At 38.8% G+C, this 19,516-nt stretch overlaps 1 protein-coding gene across 3 annotated transcripts in view; it reads right to left on the bottom strand.

The window, feature by feature from the left end:
- Positions 1 to 1,122: 1,122 nt before the first annotated feature.
- Positions 1,123 to 19,516, bottom strand: part of UNC79 (unc-79 homolog, NALCN channel complex subunit) — a gene marked incomplete at both ends in the record, with an annotated part of 109,512 nt that continues 91,118 nt past the window's right edge. For all 3 annotated transcript variants that reach the window (XM_084270580.1, XM_084270579.1, XM_084270581.1), the window contains 7 exons: positions 1,123 to 1,323; positions 2,006 to 2,047; positions 6,198 to 6,275; positions 8,522 to 8,719; positions 10,131 to 10,317; positions 12,501 to 12,676; positions 17,588 to 17,677. In XM_084270580.1, coding sequence (XP_084126706.1) covers positions 1,123 to 1,323; positions 2,006 to 2,047; positions 6,198 to 6,275; positions 8,522 to 8,719; positions 10,131 to 10,317; positions 12,501 to 12,676; positions 17,588 to 17,677 — 972 coding nt within the window. The remainder of the gene's footprint in view (positions 1,324 to 2,005; positions 2,048 to 6,197; positions 6,276 to 8,521; positions 8,720 to 10,130; positions 10,318 to 12,500; positions 12,677 to 17,587; positions 17,678 to 19,516) is intronic.

The raw sequence follows: 19,516 nt of genomic DNA on the forward strand, positions 1-19,516 counted from the left end.
CACAGCCATAAGTATTAATCACCAGGGGTGGTAAATCATGGTGCTCCTAAGATTTTATGCAAAAATCCACTAAATTAATTGAGTCTCCTTAGATTCCAATGGGCTTTTGGCTGAGTCCCTCAAGGATATTAAAATCCATCTGTTCTTAAACATCATGTTTAATACATTAGTATGCAAACACTGTGATTTGTAAATATCATTATGCAAAAGTTTAGGGCCAATCATGGTCCTCTTGAAGTCTGCAACATCATTTCTGTAGACATCAATAAGAATAAGTCTGGGATATCCATTTTTAATTGCACTGTATACAAGTATTGACAGAAGAATACAATACAGGAGTCACAAAATTAAAGAGGCTTCTATGAAACCTACAAAGAAGAGCAGCACAGAATCAATGAAATAAAAGCAGTATTTCAAAAAATAATAAGACTTGGCAGTTTTGGAAAACAGTACTCAAGAAAAAGACAAATTAATTGGCACAGTTTAACAACCTAATTTCTAAGTGCACTTTATAATAACTCTTCTTACAAGCTGCTGTTTTCTCAGAAGATGATGACAAAAAGCCTCATTAGAACATCACTGTTTTGTAATGACAGGTTTTATTGCATTGCCAGATGTGAATCTAAAAAAAAAAAAGACACCCCCAAAAAAACTCTTATAAACATTCCTAAAAACCCTGTTTTCTTTTGTTATCATCAAAAAATAGCAACATAGCACTTCCATATGTTTGTGAATACCCACAATTCTATTTTTAAAAAAAATAGAAGTTAAAGAAAAGTGATTTTTGTCTTAGCTTCAAAAATACTGTAAAGAAACATTTAAGAACAAGATATTTCAATGATCAGAGAGATATGTACAATGCAATAGATTTGAATCCAATCCTGCAAATACATGTTCACCAATGCAGACTTGAGAACCTATTGATCCTGAGTAAATGCAATTAGAGACTGGCAGGATCAGGCTCTTAGCTTCTCCCATTATAAGCTTTCCCACAATCTGTCCTAGGCTAAAAAGTATAGATACAGTATATACTCTGTATACTGATTAATACAAAAGGTCTTTTACAGCTCTAACCCTGTTATTGCTAGGCTAAAAAGGAACATTTGGAACAAATTACATGAATCATAAAGGATAAAATTGAGATGCAGCTTCTGATGACTGAATTTCCACTTGAGCCATTTTAAATTGAGTACACTGCAGCCATTTGCGGAGCACAGATGAGCTATTGTTCATTTGTCCTGACCCCTGCAACATCCTTAGGCTGTGATGGTTGACATTGCTCTGGATGGCTTGGAGGCGTAGCTGGAGTCCAGCAGATAAATGCTGTTGAAATAATGCACAACATTCAGCTTCCTTCCTTTAATACCTATGTTAATACAGCACTGTGAAAGGCACTGGTTGTTGGCCAGGGGAAGTTACTGCCCCAATGTCACATTTCTTTCTTCCACATCATGCACTGCAGCGTTACCATGAAAGGCAAAGGTGTTTACAGAAACAGCTCCATACTGAGACCAACTCCAACACTTTTACTCTCATCACCAGAATTATCTTGCCTGGTAAATGACATTTATCCACACAATCAGGCCAGCTGGCACAGTTTTACCCAAGCAAGCAGCCCCACAATATCCTTTATATAATCAAAATCCTTCTCCTGGGTCATGAGTCCCAAACCTGATTAGTCAGGGGACTCTGAAGACGAAGACATCAGAAAAACCAAAGCTCAGGGAACAACCAGTCTCAGGAAACAGGGAGGAAAGGCCCTGCCACAGAACTTGGTTCAAGGAAAGTGTTTCAGAAGGGAAAGGGAAAGCAGTACTGATGACAGGATGAGTATCTTAGCTGATGATGCTCTCTGTATGCTCACACCGAGACCTTCAGTGCTGAGCCATCCAGTGCATCTGGAACTATTTTCAGAATTGAGACCACATCTTGTGGTCTTATTTCCAGAATTTACAGAAATGTAGAACACTAAGAATAAAAGGGCAAGGTACGAGAAACAACTTACCTTTAGATTTGACTGTATCATTGGCAACCACATTGGTATGAGCTGTAAGGAGAGAGGTATATTTCATTGTTACACAAGTGACTGTAAACATGCTCCAGTTACTGTGAGACAGGGTGTATTTATGCATTTAGCTGTCCAGATGGACACAGCCTGAACTACAGATCTGATATGTGGGTATTTTTAAACGATGAGTATATTTTGGGGCAGGTAAGTCTCAGAGGTAGAGAAGCCAGCTTCCCTTGTTTGCAGCTTGATGAATCACCAATACCAATTACTGATATCCTGCTTAAGGCAATGATGAGAGGGTGGTATAAAAACTTGTTAAAGGAAATGATGTCTTATTTTCCTGGTGAGGGTGTTTCTGTAGGTGCAGGTGAGCAGTACTGCAATAAATACAGCAAACGTTCCACATGGCAAGGTATATATATATACATCAAGGACTGAAAAACATGCAGCAAAAGTTCCTAATAAGGGGCCAGGTAGAAAATGGTGGTTGCCATTTAAATAAGCTACTAGTCACATAGGTGCTTCACTGCAGCACATGGCCTGCAGGGCTGGGAGCACAGCGAGAAGCGAGTCTGTCACCCGTGACTGGACTGACAGGTGTTTCAGTCTCCTGATCTTTAGGGAACTTTTATTCCTCAGTAAGTATATCACCACAGGCTTATGGAAGACAAAGAGGCATTTCTAGAAAAGGTATTTGTGTTCTCCAATATTAATTTAACCACTGAGGTTATTGTTCTAATATGTTCCTCCAAATGGCATTAAAATTTGCAATTTGCCAATTATCCTACCGGGAGCTGCAAGTTAAACCTAATCACTATTGACAACATTAGATAAAGTGCTGTTTCCCTTGTGCAAGGAATGATAATTGTCTCAATTTCAGTGCTGTTTTGTTGGAGAATCATATGCAGCTCTGTCAGGACTGATTACTTAGTCTACCACATGAAGAACCATATTCAAACCTCAGCATTTAGAGATAGATGAACGCCAAAACAGCTGGAATGCAGCCAGATGCAGCAGATACACGAGTTCCCTAGATCCTTCTGTGGGCTCTCACACTAATGAAGTGCTTAATGAGATCCAATGACCACAAGTCCTGATGTGTATTTTGGAGAAGAGGGAACAGCCCATGCTTCCATCAACAAAATGTCACCGAGCATTTCATCCAGCATTAACAAAGTTCCTTTGGAGCCTGCCAGTTGGGACAGGACTGGTGTCAGAAGTAGAGCAAGCAAGCAGGAAAGCTGGAAGAAAACTCAAGGTACCTCCCCTACATCTGAACGCTGCACAATTTTTACAGTCAGCTGAGAGAATCAAATACTACTCACAACAGTTCACCTTGCCCCAAAGCAGGTATCTAAAATAGATCAAGATGAATCATGTCCAAAAATACCTGTTTATCTCCGCTGACTATAAAGGGCACTCACAGAAACTAACTCATATTGATATCTACTCTGTGGAGGTCTAAGGTTAGATACAGATCATTGTCCTCCAGTGCCAATTCTGTCTTGCAGGGTCTGGACACATTTAGGGAAATGAAACATTCTGCTGCAGACTCGTGCAAGCAAGCCCTCCACTCCCACAGCTGCCAGTGAGATAAATGAGATAAGATGACATTTTTATTGAAGCACTTCAGCTTTATTACCTAATCTCCAGCCAGCCTTTTCCTTACAAAGGAAAAATACATGTACCTAGTTAGACAGCACAGCTGGAAGAACAGGCTGCTGTCAGGCACTGTCAGGTTTTTTTGAGTTTGTGTTTTCAACTGAATTATGTTGACTCTAGTTCAAGTTTTGATGGAAACAGGCTGTAACACAAAGACACTGTTAACTGTGCTTTTCTGTCTCCCCAACTCTGCTGCTGCCCAGTTCTTTAGAGGTTTAGTTGCTAGAGCTGCCTAAAACCCCTGGCTCTCTGGAAAAAGATGTTGTGGTTTGCTGAGCTGCTCCCTGCACTGCTGCAGGCTCCCAGATTCCTCAGACATACATTTGGTGGTCAGAGAGCTATGATCAGCAAGGAGCTGGTCTCCATCATCAGTGGCTGTCCTGGGATGGCTAGTTTGCCCATTCCTTTGACAAACAGCTGAACACTTTCATTTAAGCCCTCCTAAAGCAGAATGCTTCCCTTCAGAGGAAAATATAATTAATATAACATGTATGTGGGTATGTAGGCGTCTGCATATATATGTATCATCTGCATAATGATATATCTGAATATATCATTCCAACTTAGAAAGAAAAATAAGTCAAAATGTTTTCAGAGGAAATAACTTTTGTTTTCCTCAGCAGAATGGTAAAGGTAGTCTAACATCAGATCCAAAAAAATATCCTCTGAGAATACAGGGAATGGCTCAAAGATTATAGGAAGCAATCAAGACAAGTTTTAAAGCACAAGATAAAATTGTTTCATTATCAAAGGCAGGGAAATAAAAGATTGTCTAGAATAAAACAAGATACCAAAAACCTTTCCAGTCAACTAATATTCAAAAAATGTCATCATTGCAGGTTTCTGAAGTAGGAGTAACAAAGTTCAGATCTTCACAGCCACCGAAGAAGAAACAGTCTCAAAGTTGATCTTTTTTTTTTAATTATAGAGATGCCACTCACTGGTTTCTTTGTGAATAAGCTTTATGCTTCTGTCTCTTTGAAGGACTTCAAAAATAACAGGAAGTCTTTCCCCAAATCATGACACTTATTTTTCAGATCTACAATAAATATTTTTAAATTATTTACTTTTGAAAAAAAAAAAAGTAACCTGGGACTGTGAATCCCACAAAACAATTATGTATGTATATTGTTCCTACAGGATTTAACTTTAGGGCTAAGTAAAGGAGAATTGGTCTCCCAGATTCTTCTCTTACATCTCACATCCATGTAACAGGAAAGAAAATTTAGCACCTTAATTCTGGATTTCACAGGGTTTTAAGCTTGATTTTGTAGTAGCAACAGTATTGTCTTAACCTGATTTAGCATTTTATTGTTATATACATGCAAATACAGCTCCCTGAAAGAATTTATTTCAATTGTGACAGGAATTTTGTCCCCTCTTTTCACAGCTTTAAAGACAATCTTTATCCTTGTGGACATCCTGGACTGGCTGAGAACGAAGTCCAGGCATCTTCCAGGGACAGCCACGATCACTTTAACAACCCGTAGTGACAGAGCTTCTGTAGTGAATCGAGTCGTTACTGACTATAAATCTGTATTTTCACAGTAAGTGTCAATACTTCCATGCCAGTTAACATCAAGATGTTCAATTTTAGCTACTTTGTTTTCAATTCCTTCATAACCATAAAAGACTGGAGCAAAACATCAGTCAGAAGTTTCCTTTATGGTAACAGAAGAACTATATGAACCAATATATTTCATTCAGATTCAGACTGCATTTAAATACTTAATTTGTTGGTATTTTATGTGAAAACTCCCTTCAGAATAATGCAATGAGAAAACATATAAAAAAGGCTAGTAAAATCAATTTATGCTCTCCAGGCTAACCCAGTCCTTTGGAAAATTGTTCTGAAACTGCTGGGGTGACCCAGGGGAGACTGACCCCTGCTTCCCCAAAAAGAAAGAGGTGGACATGAATGGAGCATGTAGAATGGGATTCTCTAGCCAAAGAATAGCCTGTTACACATCACAGGGGAAGACGATTCACTATCAATTAATATTTGACCAAGGCATTAATATTTGACATGCAGGCATACAGTAAAAAGGAAACCAGCAGGGCACCAAGTTTTTGTTAACCTAAAAGAATGTGAGGGTCAGAACAATGACGTGATCTGCAAAGGACATATGATGAGTAACAGTTAAAGAAAGGATGAAAATTCTGCCAGTACCTAGAGGTTCTCAAAGTCAGTGACACCAGATGAGTCTCTCAAAGGAATAAGACCATTCCAACAGTGGAAGGAGGATGCAGATCAAAAGTTCATTTAAAAAAAAAATTAAAAAATCAAGAGAACTTGTGTTTGAGTTTATGGTCTGGTTTTACTTCTTACCAGGTATTTTGGATTTTCAGTTTGGGTTTTGTTTTCTTTTTAACACTCTACCAGGTTTTATTTCTGCATGAGTATTCAACCTCAGCTTCTTCCACTTTCTTTTTATTGGAGTGGGAGGGGAAGCAGAGGACAGTATGTTTAGAAATCACAACAGACAGGTGACATCATTAAATACCCATGGTGTGATATGCCTACCTTTACAAAGATAGTAGAGTTGCATTCCTGTAAAGCCTCCATTAAACTAATCACATGCAGACATACCATTTCCACCATCTTGGGAAAAAAAAAAAATTAAACATAAAAAATATTAGTTTCTGTTACAACAGTGTTGCAAGCTAAACCAACAGTCTCTAAATAGCATCTTCCTGGTTTTCCTTGGCAGTTATACCATATCACAAGACGTGAATTTATTAACTACTGACATATAAGATTAAATATTACATGAGTACATAAGGGAAAATTTTCTTCCTTTAGTTTTCCCTCGATGCAGCAACACCTGTTAAATATTTCAAAGTGCCTGATGTATTTTAATTCATATCACACATCAAAACAAGTTGCCTTCAGCTTTGTTCTTTTCAGACATCATAAATCTTTGTACATGCTTTTGCGATGTAGTTCTCATCAATCAGTGTGTCAGGAATTGGTATTTTTATTTACTGAATCTTTGAAAATTAACATACCCACAAAACCCATCCTTTTTTCCCCATCAAAAGACAATTTATTGTTCTCAACTGGCACCTAGTCCATAATTCTTCCATTTTGTACCATGAATTATGACAGATGCAAATATGAGTTATTTGGTAGTAGACAGCATTTTATGTTTTATATTGTGTAAATTCATAGGTACAAGACAAATACCCTGAGCCAGCAGAGAGTATTTACAGTGCCTGTCTGAACTATGTGCAAATTCCCCTTGATAACAATAAACTTAGCTTTCATACAGGGCTTTTCATCTTCAAAGTGCTTTACAAACAGTAACTAATTAACCTCACAACACCCCTGTGAGACAGGCTAGTATTATTATCTACATTTCACAGAGCAGTAACAGGCAGAGAGTTTAAGAACTTGCACTAAACCCACATAATGACTAAGGATTGGAACTTGGGACTTCCAGGTCATATTCTTGTCCTAAGGCTTGACAAGAGCCTTTGTATCTGACTAAACAACTGCCTAGTTAGAAGCCTTAGTCACATTTCCCATTCATTCAAATGGAGTTTCATAAACTACCATTCCCAACTGTGGGTTGTCAACCAGAGACTTCACTAGATGTCAGAGGCTAAAATGTCATTTCAGGCCAGCATTAGGTGGTCCTTGCCTGCTACGGACAAGAAACAAGGGAACAGTAATTAGTTCAAAGGCATTCATTCATTCAAGTGCAGCCCATGCAATTAAAATGCAAAGGGCAAAGGTCCATACCTGCCTGGGGTGGAAAATGTTTCACATGGGGAAAGGGGAATTACATAAAATAATTTGCATATAGATAGCAAGTCTCCATTTAAAAAAGAAAAAGAAAAGAAACCTAAACAAAACACACACACAAAAAAAACCCCTCAAAAGAAAGGATGAAAATCACAAACTTTAAGGGCATCTGACTTAGACACTTTGGCCACATATTCAGAATCTTTCTCCCTCAAAGCTAATACCATGTTCTTCAGAGTCAGAGTAACTAGTTACTGTCTCAGTTAAAGTTTAAAAGTTTTGACAAATCCTGACAGACTTGTCATGACCTTCTGGGAAGCGGGAAACACAATACATCTTGCCCATCAGAAACCAGCTCTCTCTCAAGACTGCAGGCATAGTCATTCTGTTCCCATTAGTCAATGGGAAACAAACACAGCACCTCTGAGGATGCTGCCGGAACCCCTCTGGGTTCTTCTTGTACAAAGCTGCTCCAACAACAGTGAGTAGTTGAAATAAATAAAATTTGAAACTTAAAACTTAAAAAACTTAAAAGTTATTTCAAAAAAATTGTCTGGATGGTTTCTGATCAGAGTGAACATTTCCCTTTCAAACTTTAGAGGGGAGTCCCTTCAAGTCATTCATCACTCAAAACCATTCCAAGAGATATGTATGTAGCTTATTTTTGATGAGTAACCAATGTGAGTAGTCTACTGTCAGCATTTTTTTCACCATCACGTGGTAAATAATATTCAAATGTATATTCACAGAATAGTCCTAAAACACACAGTTGCTCCTGTAAGGCAGAGTCAGATGGAACAACAGGACCGTTGTGAAGATCAGCCAGGTATGTGAGATGAGACCTGATGCAGGGAGTCCTTAATCCAGCAAGCAGCAACTCTAGCTCTTGATACTGTTTCAGGCAGATCCTAGCTAGACCCTGTTTCAGGCCCATTGTGAGGTTAAATCACTACTATTTACCTTTCCTTTTAATAGCTCAAAAACATTGAAGTTGCTTTATGATATTATACATAATCTGATGTATGTCACTGAAAAACTGAAACAAAGCCAAGTCCTCCACGTTTAACCTGTGCTAAATGTGTCCATAGCACTTGACTCACCACTTTGTTATGTGCCATGAGCTGTAGTATGCTTGGTGTCACTCGGCTCCAGAACTCCAGGGCTGTAAGGATTGCTGTGAAGCTAAATTCATTCTGATTCTGGACTGTTGGGGCTACTGCTGTTTGTTCACAATACACTGTCCAGAGCTGAGCGAATATAAATGCATGGAAGAGGGAACACATGTGCAGAACAGATGTCTACAGAAAAGAAAATAGAAGAAAAATTTTATTTAAATAAGTGTATTAAGATATGATGCAGAGGCTTTCATCAGAGCACTCCTCTGTCCTGCATACCACTGTGCAGTCTTGCCCCTCACTGTCCCACATTTCCCCTCCCACTAGGAACTTGTAAGTCAAGTACACCAGGTAACAGTGTCTCCATGTTTAAAAACCAGTTTTACTTTTACAGAGTAAAGCCCATATTTGGAAACACATACTCTCATGCAATCTTAGTGTATGGCATTAAGGTCAGTACATTTAAAGACAACATTAGTTTTGCAGAGTAGATACTGAGGAATAGTTCTGAGACTTTCCTGATAGAAACCTCCACTGCAATCTGTGGGAAGCCTGGGGGCTCTGGGACATACTCCTCCATGTCAAAAATGCTGCTGGGGTAAGTCATTCAGTTCTGATTGCCTGAAAGAAAGGCTATCATACAAAATACAGCATCTGACATCTGTCCTGTTAATCTGCCATCCATTTCTACCTTGCTGGGACAGAACTGCTCACAGTCAAGGAAGGTAAGGTTTGAAAAGCTAGCAGAGAATTCATTTTGCATGCTGACACATGGCTCTTTGCTAATACACATTATACATCACAGTGTCTGAGCCTCCAGGCGTGCTGGACATTAACTACTTCATTAGCAGAAAGATGCTTCTGGTCAGAGATGCTTCTCAGTTCACAAGTGCAACAGTGATTCATGGTTTGGGGCAGTATGACTTCACCAAACATTGCAATGGTTGCTTGGTAACTGGGAAGAGGTATTTGAAAGAGCAAAAAAAAGGCCAAAGAAATGAATGGGAAGCAACAGTGCCTTGGCCATGTGAGTGGAAAGAAAGGGACATTTTATGTACAAGATAAATGTGTGATCATTCAGCTTCTGTTGCCAATAAAAACCTGGTAGGTGTCAGAGTGTTGCTGTATCTGTGTCAAACTACCATCACAAATGGCTTATGAATTGCAATAAGGCTTCTTGTTCAGAGCACCTTGAGAAAACCACTTGTGCTTGAACTATCACTGTTTGTAATTAACTTTGGATCATAGTATTATTTCTAGTTTATCCAATTCTACTATACCACTAGGACAAATAACCTTCTAGAGATTCACTAGCAAGATGGAAATTGCTAAAGCTTCAACTTGGAATTCCTTCCTCACTCCAGTGCTGACATACTTTGAAAGAGTTGAATCTCAAACTTAATTGTAGTAATTTCATCACCAGTTTTCTATGTGTGAAGAGGCAACTATACAAGAAAAACTACAGAAATTTCTTTGCCTAGATCCCAGGTTTCAGTAAGATTTTACTCCTCCCTTTTTCTTACAAAGAAATAAGTATTTGCAATAATAAGACAAATAACTAAGACATCTACACTTAATACACAGAATTCCTTACCTTTGATTGCTCTGGAAACCCAATCAGAATAACAATAAGGTGGTCAGCAATCTGTGAACCTGCATCCAGGGGGATAGGCATACAAGATGATGGAGAATTTGGACAGACAACATTGTGTGTGAGAGACCCCAGAAGTAGCCAGGACAGCAAACGAATGTGGGAGACACATTCTATGAATTCTTTGGGCCTGTCAAGAAAGAGCAGATTTTACAATGATGCTAAAGTTTTCTGGTTCTCCCTAAAACACAGAGTCTCCTTATGCACACTAGGCAGATGCAGTCTCAGTGTGCTGGAGGCATAGATCATTGGTACCAGTATGGCAAGACTAGAACTACACGGAATTGGTGGACTTAATGTACCATTAACAAGTCCAACAGAACATATTTGGTGGATCTGAGAAAGTCTCTGTAACAGGCTAAAACATTCATAGACTGGCTGCTTCCACGCAGAAATCATGAGATGGGAAGTGTTGCCCAAATGGAATAGCTTCTCCCAGATCCTCTGGACAGCACAAAACTGATAGGGGATGGCAGAAAAACCTGCATTCTACAGCAAGCTCCCAGGCACCGTACCTTCCTTACTTGCCCTCTGTTTTACTTCTCCATTGGTAAAATTGAGTTAATTTCTCTTTTACTTAGTCTCTCCTTGGGACATTTGGGCTGAAGGCTTTTGAGGGCAGGGACTGTGGTTTTTTTGTGACACTTAAGTATTCATCTACCATCTAGTGCAATGTCTAATTGTAAAGCAATGTGCTTAAACAATCTATAAAGGAGTAATGCTTTTCTGGTATTTTCTTGCCTGTCCCCTTGCTGCTGCCAAGCTCAGATTATGTACTCATTTCAGTTCATAGGCAAGGGAGAAAAATAACTGGTTTTCAATCAATAAACCACTACTTAGTAGGCCACTCTCACAACTGTGTGTCACTTCTAATTTGATGTAATTGTCAAGGACTCATAGTGCCAAAGAGGTATTCCACTAATTTGGTTTTTTTTATTAGACTGATATAATGCTCTTCAAGTACCTGTAGGGTCTTAAAAGAATTCACTATCATCATTTACTCTGCCCTTGTCAGGCCCCACCTGGAATATTGTGTCCAGTTCTGGGCTTCCTGGGATAAAAAAGACAGGGATCTCCTGGAGAGAGTCCAGAGGAGGCTACAGAGATGATGAAGGGCCTGGAGCATCTCCCCTGTGAGGAAAGGCTGAGTGAGCTGGGGCTGTTCAGCCTAGAGAAAAGAAGACTAAGGTGGGACCTTATTAATGTTTATCAATATCTTCAGTATGGGATGCAGGGGGAAATGGCCAGCCCCTTTTCAGTGCTCTGTGGAGACAGGACAAGGGGCAATGGCTGCAAGAAGTTCCACACCAACATGCAGAAGAACTTTTCCGCAGTGAGGGTGAGGGAGCCCTGGGACAGGCTGCCCAGGGGGTGTGGAGTCTCCTTCTCTGGAGAGATTCCAGACCTGTCTGGACACCGACCTGTGCAATATGAGCTGGGGAGCTGCTTTGGCAGGGGGGTTGGACCGGATGATCTCTCGAGGTCCCTTCCAACCCCTATGATTCTATGATTGATTCTATGATCTCATAACATACAATCCTTTTTATTTTTTTTACATGTAAGAAATCTAAGTGCAAGGAGATAACAACTCCATATTTCCAAAACTAGATATGTTCTACATGAAAGCACCTGCAGACGTACCCACAGGTCTGGAGACTGAGCAGCTTAGTCCCCAGAATCCTGAGGCAGGTAGTCTGGGAAAAAGCTGGGACAAGAATAAAGGCTTGTTGAAACAGTCCAATGGTCTACATTCAGAACATGTCATTTGTTGTCATAAGACAAGGGACAGTATCTCCATTCTTTTTGAAGATAAAACACTGAAGATTAGGAAAGAAATAAACAACACGTCTTGAAGAGCAGGATTTCTCTCATCTAACTTTAACTAGATGAAGTTACTATTCTTACCATCAATAGGCTTACACTTAAGTTGTCCCTAATTAGTACTCCATAACTTCAAAGGACATTTCCCATTGTATTTCCTATAATTCCCAAGATATTTTCTATAATTCTAGGACTATCAAGTATTTGGGTGCTTTTCACTGTCTATCTATACAGAGACTCAAGTTAATTTCTAGGGTAACTCCAGTCAAGTCAATGAAGTTACCACCACTGTCCCTTTGGCATGAACTTTTAAATACTGCATTGATGAACTCCTCTCTTAAGGATCAGCGAGCTGCTGACCACTTGTTTCAAAGTCCTACAGTCGCCATTCCCTACTGTAGGTATTACCTATGGAATTTAGGAATAAACAAAGAACTTTGCAAAGGTTTCTAATTCATTTTAGTATTCCTTTTTGTGGAAAAGCATTCTCACCCTTGTTGCATTGCAGAAGGGGGGTGGTAAAGCCAAGGCAAATACCGGATCACAGCTTTGTTGTCTCTGTGGTTTCCCCGTGTGATTTCCATAGCAGCAATCTGAGCTAAACCAACTTTCAGATGTCCACCAAACGTGTCTTCATGCAATGGCTGAGAACAAGTCTTCATGTGACTCTGCAAGGCAAAGATCTGATTTCCTACCTGAAATGAGTATTTCACTTGAACTGAGTTCTTCTAGGCAACAGTGTATTCTATTTCATTTCCCTTAAATTCCACTCTCAGAGTTTCTTAACTGTTTCTACAAAACAAAACTCAGACATAGATTTAAAACAATTCTCTTGCCCCTATGTTAGTAACAGCTTTATGATGCAGATCTTTCCACAGGGGGCCACATTTTCAAGAGCTCACACAAAAATATGAATTGTGCAAAGTGTACAGGCACCTTTTGTATCTGCAAACTCACCAGCTGATGTATACAAACGCATGATTGCACATCCAGACAGCTTCAGTGAAGATGAAAGAATCTAACCATTTAACAAGAGGGAATCTGGGCAGGAAATGCCTTCCCTGTGCCATACTCCATTTACATGTACAACAATAAGCTGTCACTCACTCACTGGCAATATGACTGTTACCCTACTCAGCTGCTACAAATACCTTTAAGCCCTGTAAATAAAAGGACTAAACCTTTTACCAAGAAACATGCAAATATTTATGCCTGGAACAATAATTTCTTATCCTGCTTTGCAGCTCTAGGGAATTTTTCATTGGTGTGTCTTGACATATTTCTGTATTTCTCATTAAGCTAACTTTGCTCTACCTTCTGCTACTGGACTAACAGAACACATGCTGAGTGTGTTTGCTTGTTTAAAGGAGAGCCACGTGCTTTGCACAAGAAAATGCAGGTCATCAGCTATTAAATCATTATATCAGTGGACCAATAATACTTTGTAACAGATAAGTATCTGACCTCAGTGACTTACACTCAAAAATCACTTACCTGAAGTCTCTTTCAAGAGAAAAAAAATAAATGTACCAGCATGAATATCTAATTACTCTGCTACAGAGCAAGGTAAAAATGATAGACAGGTCTGCAGACAGGTGCATTATACTTCTTCCAAAATGGTGGGATTTTCTAAATAAAACCTTGCTGATCTTTGACAATTAAAATGTCATCCCAAAGGGAAAAGAGATTATAAACTGAACACAAACAATAAACTATAATATGGTTCCCTTGAGAATTAACTTTTATACCTTTTTTTATAATGCAGTACTTGCTGATATGGAGGACTGGAGATAATTAACCTCCTTCAAAGAAACTATTCTCAGACACACAGAATTAGGCTCTGGAAACGAATAAACTACTTTTAACTATTCCTGTTCACTGAATTTCTGTAGTGAATAGAAGTTTCAAAATATGAAACCCAAGGTTAAACTTGCTGTTGGGATTCTTACTGCCCATATAAATCAGAGTATCCTTTGTGTTAGTTTGGTAGTCCAGATACTGTTGGTAATACATACTCATAGTAAGAAATTGCACAACTGGATAATCTTAGGACTTACTTCCTAAGAACACCTCTGTTAATAAAACCCAAGCAACATAAGTAAATATATTAAATGAGTTTATGAGAATTTGAGTCTAGATTGCGTGAATTTGTTTAAAGTTAGGACTATGTGTAAACTTAGAAATGCCTGGGAAGTACTTTCCAAAATATGTTTGAACCACAGAATCATTTTATCTAATCTGGTTAAATAAGAGCAGCCTTTTCCTTGCCCAAAGACAGACATTTTCTGTATACTTTGCACTGCATAAAACTACAGTCATATTTGAGTGTCCTCTTGCATTACTCTTGTTCTCAAGATTTCTGTACTACATGGCTAAATCAAATCACCATGAAATTTTGGACCATCTAGTTCTCATTTAGCATTAAATGGCCAGACTACACATTTGAGAAGCTTCTTGTCTAATCTCAAAACATAAAAGTGAAGAACTGGGCAAAGTTTTAGTTCATCTCCTTTCTATATCCATGTATAAAAAAGTAATAGTCCTAATGAGCATAAGAAATTATAAGACTTATACCAGCATTTGTAAAAATCAGACTACAGTTGAAGGAAGAAGGGGAAGAAGCAAAAAGTGCAAATGGCAGAGGACTTTCTAATGAAACATTTTACACAGGAGAGAGGACACCTGCAAGTATTTATATTTTCCCTGGTTGCAGATAAATTTGTGCTTTTCTTTGAAACAGGCAACCCAGATGTATCTCTCCCTCATGTATGATTCATTTGCCTACCTATTCTGAAAGCAGTCTGAACGGTAAGAGAAATGGGTGAATAACTTTAAAGGATAGAGTGGGAAGGCAATCCAGTTCAGCTGAAAATGATTAATCAGTTTGTGCTTTGAAGTAATTTTCTACTCCAGGACAAAAGACTGCTTCTCTTATTAGAGTTTTTTTTTTCCTTTAAACTCAATGGGCCTCAAGGCATATGGCCAACAGGGTAAGAACTTAGCAAAAGGGATATTTTGTCCAGTAAAACAAGGTTACAGCAAGTTTCAAGAGACATGAGATTCAGTTTAGTTGGGATTCTTATTCCTTTGTGGAATTATTATCTTGCAAAAAGGTGTCCCCTCTGGGGCATGAAGTGGGGTGGACAGGGCAGTGAGGAGGTAAGTGTGCAAGAAACTAGTAGGGTAAAAGTTCTCATCTCATTCCTTCCAAAATAAACTCCAGTATCAAAATCCACTACAGGTTGTCATTTATTCTGCCTTGCCTGCCACAGAATGCTTGCATGAACTTGGGGTATGAAACACTCCAGTGCATTTCCAGTAACTCTCTGCAGAGGACTGGCAAAGTAGTAGAGAGCCCCTTTCAGGGAAACTGTACCAGGCAAACAGACCATCAACACCCTTAATTAGCAGATGCACTATGTGTTATACAAGCACAGTGACTCTTGAGGTTAGAAACAAATGCAAGAGCTTAGTCAAAGAACTTTCCTAGAATACCACATGCGCCAAAGCCCAGGCATGTAAACAATGGCAGTAAGATTCATAGCCAGAACAGGACAGCACTGCTTTTCTTTATCTGTCAACTGAGCTTTAGATCACATAAAAGCAGCTTGGCAGCTACTTGACTGTGCCCAGTGATGAAATGCCCTCTTTCAGTTGACGAACTTTCCCTTGGATCACTGAGTTGTTGGCATACAAGGACTAAAACTCCACTGCCCAATTTCAGAATTGGCTGCATCCTTGACAGCACAGTCTCTCTGTAACAGCCCCTCTGCTGCACTTCCTCAGCATTCATTTGTCTTGCCATCTTTGCAGAAGTTAGGAGCATCGAGGCCTAGTCACACCTCTGCCTCCCTCTTATGTGCTGCAGAAAATCCACCCTTCTGCAGGGTACCAGTATGCAGCTCTGTTCCAGCTCAGATACAGTTAATTTTCTTTCAAGCAGCTGGTATCATGCTGCTTTTTAGATTTAAGATGAGAGCAATGTTGATAACACACAAATGTTTTTAGTTGTTGCCAAGCAGCCAAGGACTTTTCAGCTTCTCATACTGCCCCACCGAGAAGGTGGTGGTGGGGGGCACCCAGGAAGCTGGGAGGGGAGGCAGCCAGGGCAGCTGGCCCAAACTGACCAAAAGAATATTTCATACAGTATGGCATCTGGCTCTGTATATAATTGAGGAGAGGTGAGACAGGAAGCTGTATGGCTTGAGAACGAGCTGAGCATTGGTTTCACGTGGTGAGCAACAATGTATTAATTTTGTTTTGTATGTTCTTATAATTATCTTTCTTTTCTGTCCCATTAAACTGGTTTTATCTCAACTCACAATGTTTACTTTTCTTTTTTGTTTCTCCATCCCCATGGGGGGTTGATGAGCAAATGGCTGTGTGGTTGTTTTAGCTGCCTGCCAGGTTAAACCACGATGAGCTCCAAAGACTATGCTCTAACTTTGCCTGTACTGATGGTTCCACTATGAGACAAGTGTTTTCCCTCTACAAAAAGGAGGATTTTAACCACCAAAGTTTCACCTCCAGCTCAGTGCTCACTTCTCTCAACTTCAGATAGTGCAACAAAACTACCAAAAGGATTGTGTTATGCTAAACAGAATAAACATTGTCCTCCTCCACAGCACTGTGACTGTAATATATTAGCTGAAATATTACATTAATTATTTAAGCTATTAACAATAGACATTACTTTTATAGCAACTGAAACTGCTATACTCGTATCATTTTGTATGATACAGCAGTAATGTTACTTAGCCTGGGTCTTTTGTAAAACACCCTAAATAATTTCCATTTTATAGGAAATTTAATAGACATTGGCTTCCCCCCAAAGAAACAGAAATTCCAAGGTTTAATAAGTTAACTATTACTAGGATGTTTTCATGAGATTAATTCCTAAACAAAATATTTCATGTTGACAGAAGTATTTTCCTAACTCTCCTCTTCCAATTTAGCATCAACCTAATGTAAAGCGATTGAAAAGCAATTTGGATTATAGAGGAAAGAACTACCCCCAGTAGAATATAAGCTGACAGTGGAAATAACAGGATCCACAAGGGACTCCCTCCACATTTTTAATTTTTTTTTAAAGTCAAATACTACATTTTAGTGACCTCTGAACTTCCAATTAAGTTACTTAAGTGTCTGTGTATATGAGAGACACAGGGCTGCTCCAGAAAAATGTAATTAGTTCTACAGGCAAGAAGGTTTATGTTTACATGGGTTATATTAAACATGACTACTTCTCAGCAGTGGTATGACACTAGTTTAACATCAACATTTCAGAACAAATTACCGTTAGCTCATCATAAACATTTCAGAAAAATCAAGCCTCTTTTTATTGTGTGCTCAATATATTTGAATCAGACTCCATTTCAACACTGCATAAGCTACTTCCTACTGATCCCCCAAGAGGACTTCATCTATAACTGTACTAAGACTTTTAAAAAAGGAAAGAACCCCCCTGTCAGTCATCCTCAAAGATTTCCAACTATTACTCCCAGGCAGATTGATATCAGAAAACATATTTGTGTTAAAAGAGCACACATAGTTTACAGCAGTGTGTGCCCCAAACCAACCTTCAACTTGGTCAGGGTATGCATATCCGCAATGAAATCCAGCACTTCCCCAACATACTGCCTCATGCATTCCATTGCTGCTGTTCCACACTAGAACATAAAAGAAATGGGTTTAAGTACTGGGTTTTGAATATGTTCATGGTTTTGTCTTTGTCTTTTGTTCACCAGAACACAAGTTCCTCACATCCTTTGTTTTACCTTTTCAGTTAGATTAATTAGGAATACGTTTTCTGTGATTATTTTTTCCCACTGTAATGTCCTCTTATGTGATGATAGTACAAAAAAAGTAAACCAGCTTCTTCATGCTTTATAAAATATCCTTATATGTGGCAGCAATTTAAGATTAACAAAACTTTCAAGAATATTCTTGTCATGTCATCCCAAAATTTACAGTGGTTCAGAACCAAAGTCTGAAAAAGTCAATGAGTTTTAACAACTCAGTTCTTCAAGCAGCTGAGCATTTCTGCAAGTGGAACCAATCAGCTACAATCCAAGAAAACCAAATTCAGTTACAGGCACAGATGCTCTTATGTTCAAATTAATCATGACAGAAAAACAGTTGAAATTACTGGCTTTAGCTATTTTATGTGTAAACATCACTAAAATAATCATCACTGAAATTTGTTACTTCTTTTTTATCCTTTTTTCTTTTTTAATCTAAAAAATGTTTCTGAGAGATTCCTGAAGCCTGAAGCAAAATCTTCAAAATAAAGCATTCTAATGGCACTTAAGCTAGTTACAATTCTCAAAAGGACTATAAGGGATAAATGAAAACCTTCACAAACTGCCCCAGTTTGAACCATAAAGGTGTAAGCGTCAAGAAGCAACCTGTGCCAGAGCAAGAACGACCTCAGAGGGAAAACAAAAGCACTCAAGGTGGTGCTTGCTGTATTCCCACAGTACAAATTTTCATAATCCTTTTCTTGAATACAGTGAGAAATGTGAATCTGGCCTTTGGCTAGTACAAGACGTGCCCAAGGTGCACAAAACAGTCAACACAACAGAGCTGTCAGATTAAATAAAGGCTTCAAACAGACCTGAGAACCCTGGAGAGAAGCTTTCAGCAGGTGATATGACTGACCCACCAGGTATCACATAGACTGGTTACATGTTAACAGTCTGAGGTGAAGCTAATGCTAACTGAATTCAAGAGGAACTATGAATGTCTCATTCACAGGGGCTGAATAAAAGCAGTGCTTAATTTTTGAGGCCGATTAAATTTATCAAATCAAGTATCTTTTTTTAAGTTGCCAAAGACAACGGTTTCCAAAGTCACAGGCTCAGGGCAAAACATTGCAGTAAAGTTTACAGGGGAAAACTACTCTTCTTTGACCTCTATTTAATTACCTTCCCTTTGAAGCACAGGATCAGATTACTGTATCTGAGTTTACAAATGAACCACATAGAGTTTTGATCACAAAATTATTAAGCCATAATTGAGTTTTAGTGGCTGAAATTTGGAAAGCTGCTACCTCTCTATTTTTAACAACTGCCCTGGGCAGTTCTCATTTTTGTATGTTAATATCAATCTACACACTACTGAACTATACCACCTTGTGGATTTTCAAATGCTATGCCTGTCAGTTCCCTTGACAGAATAACAAACAGGAAAGCAGGGTCACTGGCAGACCTGTCAGCATACCCTTCATCCAATTTATGCAAACTAAGGTTTCCACATGGGTTCTAAAATATGGAATAACAGAATTACAAAAGATAGTATATTTTGCCAGGCTACACAAAAGATACCATATTCTGAAAACAATGCTCAGTTCCAAAAAACTCCTCTCCACCCATCTATTCTGTTTCCTTCAAGCAGCAGGCAGCCTGATTCTCTATGATTCCTTCTGATATGATCACTTTCCTATCACACTTGGTAGCACCAACATTAGTCTATCTATTTAAAGCAAGTATAAACTAAAATATTCTGTT

The sequence above is a fragment of the Gallinula chloropus genome, assembly GCF_964237585.1.
Source record: "Gallinula chloropus genome assembly, chromosome: 14".
Classification (NCBI taxonomy): Eukaryota; Metazoa; Chordata; class Aves; order Gruiformes; family Rallidae; genus Gallinula; species Gallinula chloropus.